Source organism: Anticarsia gemmatalis, chromosome 4 (genome assembly GCF_050436995.1).
Source record: "Anticarsia gemmatalis isolate Benzon Research Colony breed Stoneville strain chromosome 4, ilAntGemm2 primary, whole genome shotgun sequence".
Taxonomy (NCBI): Eukaryota; Metazoa; Arthropoda; class Insecta; order Lepidoptera; family Erebidae; genus Anticarsia; species Anticarsia gemmatalis.
The window spans coordinates 3,788,556-3,803,962 of record NC_134748.1 but is presented as its reverse complement, the minus strand read 5'-3'; the positions used below and the strand labels follow the sequence as shown (position 1 = coordinate 3,803,962).

Sequence of the window (15,407 nt, the reverse complement as noted above, 5' to 3'; positions counted from 1 at the left end):
TTATTTTAATTTTTCTTTTCGCTTTGAAACACTTTGTTTAAACGTTTAGACGCTAAAAAACACATAGATTAGTCCATACACTAAGATTTTGTCATGTTGGGGGAAGTGAGAGAGCTATAGTTTAGTTACTATTTCGTATTCTATACATTACATGTCAATACGCTCTTCGTCCGGGAACGTATTTTTCTCCAACTGTTATAATAAATAACCCAATCGATTTTCCTATTTTTTTTTTCACTATTATCTCCATCCATCTATTCTTTACTCAGTAACTAACGTTCTTAAAGTAGATTACTTTAAACCTTGCTGTTTGTAAGTAAGGTAAGTATACAATTCAATTTGAAATCTCTTAAAGTTATCTACGTTCCAACATAGCCCCTTAAAGTAGTTGGTATAAACTTAAAATTTTCGTAGTTTATAATCTGCTTAGGGATCATACTCCTTTTACAAAGCCCCTTATCCACAAACACACTCGTCTTTATTGCTTTATGTACAGTTAAAAGCTAAAATATGTATACAATGTCATCATTTCAACCTAATCTTTGTTATAATAAAAATAATAACGACTGCTGTTTATTGACTGGTACATTAAACAGATTAATTCCAATAAGGTTTTGAAATATAAAAGTACGTACCCTGTTTTGCAACCACATTTTACGTAAATAATTATACATATTATATTGATCTATTCTACATTGGAAAAAGCGAGTGTTCACATATTTGTGTTTGTAACTGTACCACTATAGTTATTTTATGTCTGTAAAGTTAAACTAAACGTAATGCAAGCCCTTTGAGAGCCCGTAAAATTAGACAACTGGATGTTTAATGGACTATGTTCTTAACCCTTTTCAGCCTGAAAGAAGACTAATGTTGTTGTGGGAGGGTAATAAAAACTTCAAGGAAATAAAGTCGTGTAATGTATTTTTGTTGGCACTGAATGTGTTTTGTCTTTAAGGATTATTATGCGAATTCGGATTACTGTACATTTGTAAACTTAGCTAAAAAGGCTAAATTTCCTTTTTTTGTATTCAAACCTAAAGAAGATAAAAGTTAATATCTATAGCAATATAAAGATTATGCTTAGAATAAAGTTATATTATTACAAACGTAAGTACATCAAAATCACGCCTCCTTTCTATAAGGGTAGACCGAGACCAGAGAACGCCACTTGGTACGATCCTTACAAACTTCCTTTGTTAATACTAATGTATCTAGTTAAATATGTATTTAGACAAATATAAGTATGTTTAGCAGTTATTTAGCTACTTACAAGCTCTGCTTAGTTAGGAATAAATATACCACGTGTGAGATGCCTAATGATATTTATTATTATTGAATTCTATCATAAAGACCCGGACCGATCGTTCTATTCGAACCAAACCCTTTTACTGTACAATTTACACTGTGGTAGTACAGAGTGAAACGCTGCTTGAATTACCATCCAATTTGCTTAATGGGCCTTAATACGAAGCTAACGTGTAAATTCAACTCGTTATTTAAGTGATTCAGGTTTTATACAACTCAATGTAAGTCTGCCAAGGGCTTTTGATGAGTTAATCGGTTTTACTAGGAAAATAATGTATTTTATTAGAGAAAAATCTGTTTCTTTAATGTGCTTGGACAATATATAAATCAACAGTACTTAATAATAAATGGAATCGCGAATGCGCAAGTTATTCCGTCTTTCTACTTATTTTTTTCTATCGCTTTTTATCGTTTATTCACATTAAAATCGCTAAAAAACGCTTGGCTGAAATTTTCCAGGACATAGATAATAGTTTAGTTATAAAAGTGGATATTTTTTTATTTACAAGTTAACGCGGATGGCCCAGCGTAATTGTAGATTTATATTTCTCATGCCTACTAGATGTAAATGGTACAGTAGGAATAAAACAAGCAAAGCATAAACAAAACATTTTTTATTTTCATAACAGAACTAAAATCATATTCACAGTTACAGTTATTTTATATTTATTTTCTAAAACGAGCAAATTTCTACTAAAACAGTTTAAAATATGAACAAACAAAAATATTCCACTAAAGCACTAATAACACAAAATATTCGTTAATAACCAGTTATATTTTGTTACCGGCCAGTTTCATCGGTTGAACAAACAGCTCGGAAAGTGTGGGTAAACTTCCATGAATCACAGCATACGATGCCCTAGTGAACACACAAAGCAAACAGGGTAGGGAAGGCCTTTCGGGTCAGTTAGTGGGGCCTCGCGAGCGCTGTACTATACCACGTTGTAACGCATAGTTAACCTGTTTCATGTTTTTTTTATGAGATAATGAGGGAATTGAGGCGTGTTTTTTTTTATAGATACGGACTTATGAAGTAGTTAAATCATTGGACTAGATTATTATTAAATTCATTTCATTAATCTTACGTTCCCAACTACAACTAAACGGACTTATAAGACCGAAGAGTGTCAAAAATGATTCGTAGAAAACTTATAACATTTGAAATATTTTTTGTATTTTGATGTTAAGTAATATTAATTTTAATAAAGCTTTTTATACGGAATACTAATTAATGTAGAAGGCAAACAAATAAGTAAATTAAATTTCCTTCTAAAATATAATGTATCAACCATTAGAACTCACCGTCCTTTCCACTTAACTCTAAATCATAAAAACGCGACCGAACTAAAAATATTTAAAATAAAATATGTAAAATACTTTTTACTTGAAATTAGCGGCTAGTTTCAAGCTTGCGTGGCCGCAAAAAAAGTCTCGTACAAAGCGGGCTGAGTGTTCGCGTGCTTACTGCAAAAGTTGTATATTACCTACGTAAAGGCTGGCACACATAGTGAAACATGTTGCTGTGTTGCTACCCAACAGGTTCCTGAAATAAAAGGCCTATACTAGACGTCCTGCTTTTATGATTTTTCTGCTACAGTACACACCTACCCTATTAATGTTGATCTTAAAAAAATGTTCAAATTTATTTTTTATATGAAGATGCCTACACAGCCTCTACGAACTTGCTACACTATCCTGCTAATTGCTACGAAACTATAGCGTCGTAGCGATATATATTATATGCGTAGCTTCCGAAATTTTTAATTATGGTCTCATGATGTTTTGATCCCACTTATTTAATGTTGCGGTCAATGTTGCTCAACAAAAATATTTCTTGGTGATAACAGAGCCTAAGGATTTTATAGAGATTTGTAGCGGTATATAGTACTTGCGATGTATTTTGAAGTAATTTACTGTCGTAATTCTCGAATTTCCACGTTTATTTAAAGTAAAAATTTGAATATACTTTTTATTTAACGTATTATAACTGAAGAGTGGAGTTAAACTTTTAGCACGTTTCCCTAATGGTCGGTACTATTATCTAGTGAGCAATTGAATTTTTATAAAGTAAATAGTTCTTGCTTAACGCGCGATGGGCGGTTTTCTACAAATGTATATGTTATTTGTAGTACTAATGTCCGTGTTATTACTTTATTTGGGTCGTTTAATGCTAAAAGAATTGAAAACCTGGACTATTATGTTCCTACCTTATATTTATAATTGTTGTTTCGTAGCCCATCCGCAACTCTGTTAAAATAATTAAAACAATGAACGTTATTAAGACCTTTTGGAAACTTCAACTTAAAGTTTCGGAGTAAATAAAGATAAGTTTTAATAATGTTAAGAACACGTGCGAAACTTTGACAGTTGTACTTAAATTGAGCTTGTAATTAGATTCTCTGGGTATAATATGAACGTCAAATAACTTGGCTCGAGTCTTCAGTCTTAATCATAATAAAAATATATCGTGCAAAAGTTTTTGGATTATCTTCTCATATGCCTACTTTTTTTGGTCAGAATAGTAGTGTATAATACCGCCGGTTTTAAGATTTTAAAGGCCTATTTCCGATAGGCTTCTTGTATTTTTGTAATTCTGTTTCTGTTCTGTAAGTCTAAAGTCTGTTAACTTGTACAGTACATGAAAATATTGTAGTACTCAAAAATATGTTCGCTCATGTCATATACTGTGCTTAAGATTTGGAGTGTTGCTACCAGTAAATATTTTTCGTATTGTTAAACATAATTATTAAACTTTTCAAAAAGACTTGGTACTATATAATTTCATCTAATTATCCATTAATCTTTTTCATGCAGTCCAATATAAAATTTGACACTTATATTTATTAGAATTCCGATAGGCAGTTCAATGATACAATATCATGCACATAAATTATTGCAAAACTGTTTCACTTGATTTACGAATAAAACGTGTGAAGACTACAAAATAAAAACGAATTTTGCACAACATAATGCAAATATTGAAGTTTAATATAAAAATATGATTGTTCGTAAAACCTGACGCAGTGCGTAATAATTTTGAATTGTTTTTCATACATTTTTCAGTGAAATTGTCGGGCGTTGACCCCTAATGGCTCCGTGTTGCTTTTACGATACCTTTTATGGTGTAGTTTTTCCTGTGATTTATGAGCGAGTGTAGAAATTACGTTCAGAGATTTTTATTTATGTAACTTTTTTGCCTTCTTCAGAATAGTGATTTCAAATTAAGTTTATGAAAAATTATTAAAAATCTTCAACAAGATCTATTTAAAATGTTACATACAACCACATACCTTTGCTTTCGTGAATGTAGAAAAAACGAAAGTAACGATAAGAAAGGCTATCAATTTAACAAAACAACGACACTTGTTACAATTGCTACGCTTATTTCATTCACATTCATTCAAAAATATTTCACCCAAAATTTACTGTATTAACAAAGACGAATTTCCTCACCGTTCCGATATTCAAAATTGACAGGCAGGGTCTATTTTAGGCTATTTTGAGCGCCTAATATTTCCTCTCCAATAACCTCAGTGAACCTCAAATCAAAGGGTACGGTATCTATATTAAGACTTCGCATAGCAACAATACACTGCTGGCCATTATCATTTCATAGCCGACTGTCACACAGAAAATAGATTTCCTTTTAGATTGTGCTTATATTGTAGATGGGCGAGGGAGCGAGGCTGTGCGAGGAAATATGCCTACTACTGTACACTTGCTCACCGTTTAGCGGCGGAGAAGTGGTTAATGACAGTGCGTTCCACTGTCTCGCCATTAGATGTGGGGAAAAGATTGGCTAAGGAATATACATAGACAGATGTTAAAATTTGTACCATGCGTGGCTTCTTATACTAAAACAAAATACTTTAAAGATTCATTCTTCGTTTTCGACGGTTACCGCTGCATTGCAATGCTACTTATCTCCCAGGAATGTATGACTAGCTAAACGCTAGGCGAAGAAAACATTCACCTATGGCATCAAACATCAAACAGCGTATTGATTTTTGCCTGAGCTAGCTCGTACATCTTTAATAAAACGCCAGCCTTAGGGTTGATCATTCCTGATGACTTATCGGGAGATCACGCTTATGTTTGACAAGGGTCTAAATAGAGCCTTACTATTCCCTATGTTGGACAGGACTATGACGTACACATTCTGAATAGAATGAATAGCCTTCTATTTAGTAACGGTTGTATTGTGGAGAAAGTTCTCGGGTAAATAATTTCTGTTACTTACGGAATTTCTTTGGGTATGTTTTGTATACCGGCCGGGTAGATATTAATTGGAACATTATTATATTACTACTTTTATTATTGTACTGAGCAGTTCTTTGTATAGGGAAATTGTATTAGATATCTTTTTACTAACTTCGTAAAGGTTTTACTTTAATCTTTGGGATAAAAGAGACGGGATGACGGCCCATAGGCGGAATAAATCATGATGTTATGAGCGTCTTTAAAAATTAAAATAAGCACACAATCAATAATTTAAATGCAGAATCTAAATATTTTACAGTTACATTTTCGTAAGTTATAAATATGTACGTATAATGATACTTAATTAAAATAAGGGAAACACAGATCCGAGCAGTACAAGCGATGTGGAGGAGTACTACGGTGCAAAGTGCGCTTTCCATCTGTTTTTCTATTTATTTGTATTTATAGTCGTTTTAGCATATTTTGAAAATAATAAATGTCGTAAACAATATACATATGTATTGTAAATAGTCTAATTAGCAATTCAAGCATACATACCCACAATGCACAAATAGTAGGTACATGACATACAAAATCCCTAATCATTTTCTACCCATAGAACACAGTAGCTACATATCTCAGTCGTGTATCATATACACATATATTATGCGAATATCCGTTCGTCTGTAAATGACTGCGCGAACAATGGGAACTCGTGATTAATTGATATTTTTCCGCTTATTCGCCTGGAAACATTGTCGACGCTCAATCTAGAGAACGTAGTACTGCTACTGTTTTTGATTAATGTTGAACTTCAATTGAATTTTATTTAGATAATAAAATGTATTGTTTGTAATACTAAAGTTTAGATCAGTGTATAGTTACATGCGTGGCTCGAATAAATGAAACTGTGATTGCTTTTTATTTTCCTTTAAAATGAAGTCGGATAAAAAATATTTTTTTTAGCATTCTTATGCCTTCAGTCTTTAGCACAAATGCTTTGTACTCTTTATAGAAAACGCGTAATGTAAGTTAGAATTATCTTCGTACTCTGTGATCAATAAACTAGAGAACTATAGAGATAAATCAGCTTCGATAGACTAGCAAAATCTCGGATTACCTACATGAAGCATGATAGACGGTTTGATTACTTGCAACCAGGTTAATAACCTTATACTAAAGTAAGTTTCTACACTTACAACAGAAGCACTAAAATTGAATGAAATTCGAAACTTCTATACAAACTCCCACTTGTACAAGATCATATTAAAACAACAAAATGAGTTGACATCTTACATTATTTTGGGTAAAGGATAACTCTGTGACGTCATTTCTTTATTCAATTATGGATTAAGGAAATGTCAGAGTGTAGGTGAAGTTGAGACGCCTACGTATAACCGCTGGTGCGGCTAACGATGTCAAAGCTTTCTATGATTTATCATTTCGGTAGTATTATTAGTTCCTCAGCTTTATGATTGCCTGGTAGGTTGAGGTTTATTTCTATTTCAGGCTGACTGTTCAATTATATTTTTTTACCATTTCTTTTTAATGCTTATTACCTAGTTTTCTTTGACATAAGCTTAAAAAGGGAAATTCGTACCCTCTTTTTGGACTTTGAAATTCCGTATTTCGATATCATACTAGCGCAATAGAAATGATTATAACTTATTTCATGGAAGATTCTCGAACGTTAACAAATTACCGGCAAGATATATTAGACCGAACTATTGAAAGAATAAACAAAATTTGTTACAAAAAGACTGTAAAAATAATAAACCATAAATCACCGTGTAATAGTAGTGACGTGACGCCTGAATCATTAAGGCCACTCGTAATCAAACATAAGCTTTTAAGTACCTACATACGATTACATAGTATGCTTACATTGATGTTACGATACACCTTGTTATCCGTCGAAGATACCAATACCTCTGATAGTCCCTGAGGGGCCTTCGTTGTCTTAACGACACCCCAGAGAATTGGAAGGTTCGTTCATTCGCAACTAAGGATGTGATGCACAGATACTCAATATTAATACATGAACTCAGCAATACTGAGTACAACAAGCAATACTGTACACAATAAATATACGTGTTAGCCAATATTTGTATTATAACAACTGATATGGTTTTAAAACACAAATAATTTTACAAAATTATTTGATGCAGACATTACTTGATACATTATATAGTATGATACATTATGTAGGTGATCATCATCCTTACTAGAAAAGCATGTTCTAATGAACCCCGGGTGTTTTCAAATAAGTCATATAAAACGTCGTCGGGCGACTTGAACAACTGAATTTTGACTTTAAATAATATAACTTACTAGCAGACCTGCGCAACTTCGCTTGCGTCACCTAAGAGAATGGGTCAAAATTTTCCCCGTTTTTGTAACATTTTGCGTTGCTACTCCGCTCCTAATGACCGTGGCGTGATGTTATATAGCCTATAGCCTTCCTCGATAAATGGGCTATCTAACACTGAAAGAATTTTTCAAATCGGACCAGTAGTTCCTGAGATTAGCGCGTTCAAACAAACAAACAAACAAACAAACTCTTCAGCTTTATTATATTATATATTATACATTATATATAGATATAGGATAGTATAGATGAGTGAGCGAGAAAGTTTAAGAATATTTCCCAGTACAGTCAACCTGGGTAACTTTGAATCATTTGGGTAACATTGACAGTGGGAATTTGAACTAGTTTCGATAATTTTTTCATATGAAACCAACACTATTGATAAAAGTTTGCTAAAATAAAATAAACTTTTAGTTAGTTTCTCTTACAATGGACAGAGTACTTAGGCAAATGTGTATACCGATAAAACAACAGAACACTATAGACTCACTTCACAAAACTGTCTAATAAGATGAATAAAGAAATAAAGAGATTAAATAAAAAAATATTTTCACAAAAAAGTCGCAATATGACCTCGTTGCTGCGACTTTTTTCCATCTAAAAGTTCTTGTTCCCCCAGCTTTAACTGAATAGCGGTATTTTATTCCGGAACTTTCATCAATCTTGCTTGGACCTGTCCCAATGTCGTCTTTTCATGCTTTCCGCATTCTGTATTGAGCCAACTTGAATAGATTAATATAGTGTTTCAATATGACTGGTTTTTATTAAAAATTCCGTCAAAATTGCAACTCATTTACGCTTTTTTCCTTTTTTATGAATATGAAATAATAATCTTGTCTAACTTTTGCAAAAGCAGACTTTTGTTAACATCGACATTATTTTTGATTTCATATAGGTAGGCAGGAAGAAATTTATTTAGTAATAATTCCTGTTACACTGTTACTACTCATGAGTACATAAATAAATATGGCCGTTATTCTATTTAATTATAATGCATATTGGTATTTCGGCAATAGACGAAAATGAGAGGGCCTGAAACTAAAGGAATCTCTTAAAAATCCAGTTTATCCAAACACTACCTCTATAATTTTGCACTAAAAGTCGAGTAACGCATATCATTTACCATATTAAATGCGTCTCAAATTTACAAACGTTGCAGTTTCAACAGCAAACAATACACGTAAAGCTATCTTAATAAATAAAGAGTGCGATTACGGGAAAATGAAATTAAAAACAAACACGATCGCTCTCTGTTTGCTTATGGTTCTAATCAAGTTGTGTAACCACTCGCTTGTTTGTTGTACCTTTAATATTGTAACCGAGTTGCACTAATAAAGTAAGTGCTTGAGAGGAGAGAATAGATTTAATATAACTTCTGCAGGTGATTTCTTTGTGAAGGGAATTAAAAAAAATATGCGTAATTGATACACGTTACTCATGTCGACATCTTTTGCTTAAAAGCAAGAACATAATTCAGGACAGCTACTCTGCTCCCTACATTGGAAGTTGTGTGTTGTCCACAATAGCTGCGAAAGTGGTCTTGTGTTTAATTCTCAAAACCAATGACAGTTGGATTTAGTAGGAAGACTTAAATTTTCCCAATTCCTAATCCAGTTGTTAACTTTATGAATATCAGTAAATTCTTTAAAACTATAACATATTTGAAAAGAAACAGACAATGTTTTAAAAAATACTTTTGTAACTCCTTATTTTTAAAAATAAGGTAACGTTTATATTGCTCTTAATTTTTAAGAAAAACTTGTAAACCGGAAGGAAAATTTGTGGATACCCAAAGAAATACCTTCATCATTCTTTTATTATCATAATTTTAACTACCAACCTTTGTTTCAATTTTATCTTTTAAGTAAAATTAAAAAAGGCAAAGAATGAACATGACAACGCAGACATCGGCCTCATTTCGTTATTAATTAATTTCCAAAAATATATGTATATGTATCTTGTATGACACTCCTTAATAACTTCATAGGTGTATTTTCTTTAATCGATTATTTAACATAGCAGCTAATGCTAATTAGTTAAAAAAGCAGGCTGACCGAAACAATTATTTGTGGATCGCACAAACAATTGCTCCGTGTGGGAACCGAACCCACGACCTCCCGACGCAGTGGTGTTGGCGTGGTGACCTAAACCACTGCGCCACGGAGGCAGTCAAAGCAATGTTTCAAGAACTAAGCGGTTTTATATACCTCTACAAAAAACGTATTTTTCTCTTCAAAACATTTGAACAACAACTAAAGCTGTATTTCTCTTGTTGCAGGTTTTCGGAGTATAGCTCTAGGCCTCGGAATCATCATAATCACGTGTCTCAGTTACACAGACTGTGACGTCGTAACCGAAGCTACGAAAACCAAGGACGTTCACATATACCAAAGAGATGGTCCCAAAGATATTCCTGAACCGGAACTGTTACCTGTACTCCATGGTAACGATACTAGGTGTCGGATATCCGAATACCTGTGCTCAAATAAGAAATGTATTCCGATAAATAGATTCTGTGATGGCTCCAACGATTGCGGGGATTCTTCGGACGAACCTAGACATTGTACACGTAAGTATTTTTTTATTTGCATTTTTTATATAACAGACTTAATGTCTTAAATTGTGCATTAAATTTCTATACTTATAAAAATCTTGCGTTTTCACCCAACGAGGGGCACGATACCCGTACATATATACTCGTACCTAATTTAAAGTACGTCGTTAGTATTTATACATATAAAGACAATAGAGTCCTCTATTCTACTAATTATTTCTTAGAATAACATTATATGAATGTAATAGTATACGTACGTTATACGTATTTTTTTTTAAATTAAATCATTGCCAAAACCCACTTAGATGTATAACGAGCATAATTATAAGGCAAAATTAAAAAAAAAAACTGCCCATTTGCGTGACCTATATTGTAAACGATATCGAAACTACTAAAATACTTTCACCCATTATTTCGAGAATCGATTCCCCATGAATCCGCCGTCCCATTTCTATCCAACCTTTATAAAACGACGCATTAGTAAAGTAGAAAGAAATAATCCCTCCACACGCGAGCATAAATTTAACTTCCATAATCCTTTTTCTGGGGAAGTGGATCCAACATGACGTGGTAACAGCTGAGAATGAACGGAACGAGTATATTTTATACCCGAACCTTTGTACCTAGTATGGTATTTTATGTCTAATTCAACTGTTACTGTTATGTCCCTTCTCTAATTATTGCATTGAAATTATTTTTGTCTAAAGATATTTATAAAAGTCCAACGTAAATTTAAATGGTAGAAAATATGGAAGTACGAGGAAAACGAAAATCAATTTAAACGTTATGTCTTCGCATTTACAGTAATTTGAAAATAATATGGATAAGCACCCCTAGCGTATTTGCAAGAACAATTTTCTCCAAGTAACTTTAATGTCAAGCACAAGTGTGCTATCTTTAGAATATCGCTCTGCTAGTAGAAAAGTTATGTTGCAATTTTAGAATTAACGCACTCAACAATCTACAATTAAAACCGAAACAGGCATCGAAATACTTTAACAAAACGTGGAAACCAAAGATACGTAACCAGGCAAAATTTATGTATTGTACATTACAATAAACTTATTGTGACGTAGCCTTCTTAATGTCAGAGAAAATTTGTAGCGCAACTAGCAAAGATACGAAATAGTAACGGTTTGTTAAATACACCCGCCGAGGGTAATTTAAGTCTGCCTCGTAACGAATTAATTCGAGGGAAACAGCTAGGGGAAATAAATGCACAATTTCCGACTCCCGGAACGTTCGCGATGGGATTTAGTTTCTTATAAGATGTATAAACGGCCTCTAGGAATGTCGAATTTTATGACAAGTGATTCGCTTCGTACTTACAAGATTGGTAATTTTAGGGAGACGCTGATTTGGTTTGCTTTTGATAATTTACGATAAAAACGAAAACCGAAGTTGCTCAATTATCTGAATTACTGCTATAAGATTTGTTATTCTTAACTAACCAACTTAATTCCTACACGGATCCCCGAGAAATCCCACTCGCATGGCTTCATAACCATCTGAACCATAACCAACTAAACAGTACAGTTATGAATCTACTACCACTTCAAATGATATAATTAAGCAAATTAACTCAAGCTATGTAGCCATGGGAGTTCGTATTGGCTACATTACCACAGCAAACGTTTGCTATAATTTACAGAACACCGGTCCTCTAAACCTAAAAACTAAACACTACCAACTTTGTACACGTACAAATCTTTTTTTCAACAATGTTCTATTTAAGCATTCTGTATAAACTGGGATATATTATACATTCAACGTCAACGGAGTTTTTGCACCGATCACGGTCCGCGGCCAGCCGTTCCTTCAACCGGAATCTCTCATGATCGCCTAATGGAAATTTATTCTCCCTCTTTGATTTAAATTCCGTCCTCGGCTAATGATTTATGGCTCTTGTTGGACCTAGTTGTTTGAGCGTTCCTGTATCGCAGGAAGACTGATAGTTTTTTCTTCATTTCAATGTATTTCTAATATATTACGCTTTTGTTATTTTGGTGAAGTGTTTCTACGTGTTTTAGTTTTAGATTCGTGGATTTTACGAAAATCTTCTTTACTTTTTGAGAATTCAAATCAATACGTTTATTATATATCTGCGCTGTTGTAACAAAATAATTATTGCTCCCATACAATATTTTTGTTAAAAAAAAATAGCAATACAATTCCAATGATTTGTGCAACTCTTGTAAAATATTGATAGGCGACCTGCAATAATTACTCATAACGAATAATTCTATCCATCTACGTGAATGAATGTACAGCTCAAAAAGAATATACGGGCGTTTCGACAATATTCCATCCAATACTCAATCAAAGCAAACATTTCGATTGAATTACGATTTCGACGAAATGCATCCATCAATTGCTTTTACGATATAAATGAACGAGCAAACTTTTAAACTGAATTTTATGACTTTTCCACTCACCTGCAGCTGAAGACCCGTGATTCCAACTAAACCGCTAAAAGCGAACATTTTATCGGCGTCTATTGCTTTCAGTGAATCCCTTTTCCGTCCGCTATAAGTAAGAAAACGTAACTAATCTCGAGCCTGACCCCACCCGACCTCACCTCCGATTGCTTCAAAGACTAATGGTACTCTTTGCCTCCAATCTTATTGAAAAAGCTCACAGATGCCTTATGTAATTCTTTGAATTGATCACCGCAATATCTTAGTATTGTCTCGGTTCGTTTTATTTAGACGTCAAACACAGATGGACGAAATTTGAATTTCCAGAAACGTCCTTGAATTTTATGAGGTATTCATTCAAGCGTTTTCTTCTGAAACTCTTAGGTCGTTTTGGATATTAGTCGGAAATTATTATTGTAATGGATTGCCGAACTAATGTATTGGAAGTAATAATACCAGTTCCGCTTGTTCTATTTTGGTAAGTTACTTAGTTCTTGGAAACAGAATAGAAGCTTGGTTGTTGTTGTTACTGTGCCAGATGTTACACAAAATTATTTCATACGTTCTAGAAATATCTTAAAATATTTTCATAATACTGCTTTAAATTTGAAAGCGATATCCTTGTTGCCTCAGCCAACATAATTTGATTTACCGCGAGCTCCGTAAATGGAAGTATAGTGCATCTTATACTAAACCGCACCTTAAAAGCGTTTCGTCTTTAGATAGTTACTCAAAAGCCTTACAGTAATTTATTATAACAGCTTCTTGCCTCCATCTTTCTTCATAAAGAGACTTCAAGTTTCCAATTTTCCCTTCATCGTGCAATAAAAGCGCATGTCTAACCGCGAAGAAGAACATCAATGAATCTTTTTTTTCATATTTTGCTGTAAAAGCCGTCACGTGTAAAAATATAGCAGAATTTTATTCCCCTGGAGGCATTTCTTCGATATTATTAGAACCTGAAATAACATTGCGGAGTGACATGAAGGCGTCATAAGAGCGACGAACATAATAATTGAGTTTGGGAATGCGGGAACACGGAACTACGTCCAATTCAATTCTGTGTCCATCTCCTACAAGAATGATGGGAACCACACAGAGGGAAATATGATGCTATTTTTTTAACAAGATGTATGAATGTGAATGAGGCATAAGAAGTTCGCAAGGGGAAAGGCCTGAATTTATGTACTTGTGCATTTGTAGTGTTGTATGTAGTGTAGATATCTTTATTTTATGATGTCTAGTAGTTCGTCTAAAGTTCCCGAAGGTGTATTAGAAGTTTGACTAATAACTTAGTTTAGGCCTTATACTTAGTAAGTTATAAATTAGAAAATATTAAATAAAATACCTATACATCCATAATGATACTCATCAATCAAGAAGTTTCCTACAGTCAACTGAATAAGCACTTATAACTTAGTAACTCTATTAAAAATATAAAGAAACTCTCTCATAATAAAACATCATAATATTACACCATACCGTCCAGTGTAAGAGAATTTTGGTTCATTTAAAGCGTCTGCAATTTCAGTTGAAAATATAAGGTTAAAACAGTAGAGCCTGTGTTTGTAAGATAACACGTTCCTTTGTTATTCTCTTTTACCGTCAATAGAAAACCCCAACTAATTTCAAGTCCACCACTTGATGTGTTTACTTAGAAACTTCATATTTTTTGCCTTGGATATAAAGTTTTATTTTGCTGAGCGAGTTGCGCATTTAATAGACGTTATTAGTACGTTTTTACTGAGTTTTTATGATTTTATGAGTATTGATATTGGGATCTGGTTTTCTGTAAACTTTTGAAATTGAAATTAATTAAATGTATTCTACTTACCGTTCTATATTGAATCCGTCAGGTTTCATAAAAGACGCGTTTTCTATTTCATAAACATACTTCATATGTACGGGCCAAAGCCACGAGCATAAGCAAGTTATTAACTATATATTGTAGCAATAATATTCGTAATTGAATGACGAAAATAATTGCTAGTGTCCTTTTATCTTCTATTCTGCCCTTTACATCGTAATAGTATCATCCGTATTTATTTATATTTTATTCGTGCTGACCTGTTTTGGCACTATTCTGGTAATTTAATATTTCATTGTCCATAACATTTTACGATGTTAGCAGGAATTGTTCCTGGTGTTACACTTATAAATATAATAAGTAGTAGTATTCCACTCACGTCTTGAGACTGCGGGTAAGATACGTGTACAGCGATAGAAAGCTAAGTTGTGATATTAAGGCATTATTTGTTAAGCTATTATCTACGACATAATGTTCTTAGAAGCCTTTTTGTAGCTTTACCTTGTTTTATTTCGTACTGTGTACGTACTACTTTTATTCTGTAGGAAGCTATATTTCTTTTTCTTTTTTAAAATTGATACGTAGAATATTGAAAATGGTATAGTTTAGAAGGCCCAGTTCAAGATAGCATAGCGATAGACGGTTCATGCGGTAAAATGTGATAGTGTGCTTAAAAATATTTCTGTTTCGAAAACATTTCGTTGTCAGTTTCATGAAAACCATACCCAAACGAAACAACAAGAAAACAGCCAAGAA

At 33.2% G+C, this 15,407-nt stretch overlaps 1 protein-coding gene across 2 annotated transcripts in view; it reads left to right on the top strand.

Annotated features, from left to right (window-relative positions):
* The window catches only part of LOC142972249 (uncharacterized), a 139,026-nt gene that overhangs the window by 32,296 nt on the left and 91,323 nt on the right, over window positions 1–15,407 (top strand). For both annotated transcript variants that reach the window (XM_076113183.1, XM_076113182.1), the window contains one exon: window positions 10,152–10,442. In XM_076113183.1, the coding sequence (XP_075969298.1) occupies window positions 10,152–10,442 (291 nt within the window). The remainder of the gene's footprint in view (window positions 1–10,151; window positions 10,443–15,407) is intronic.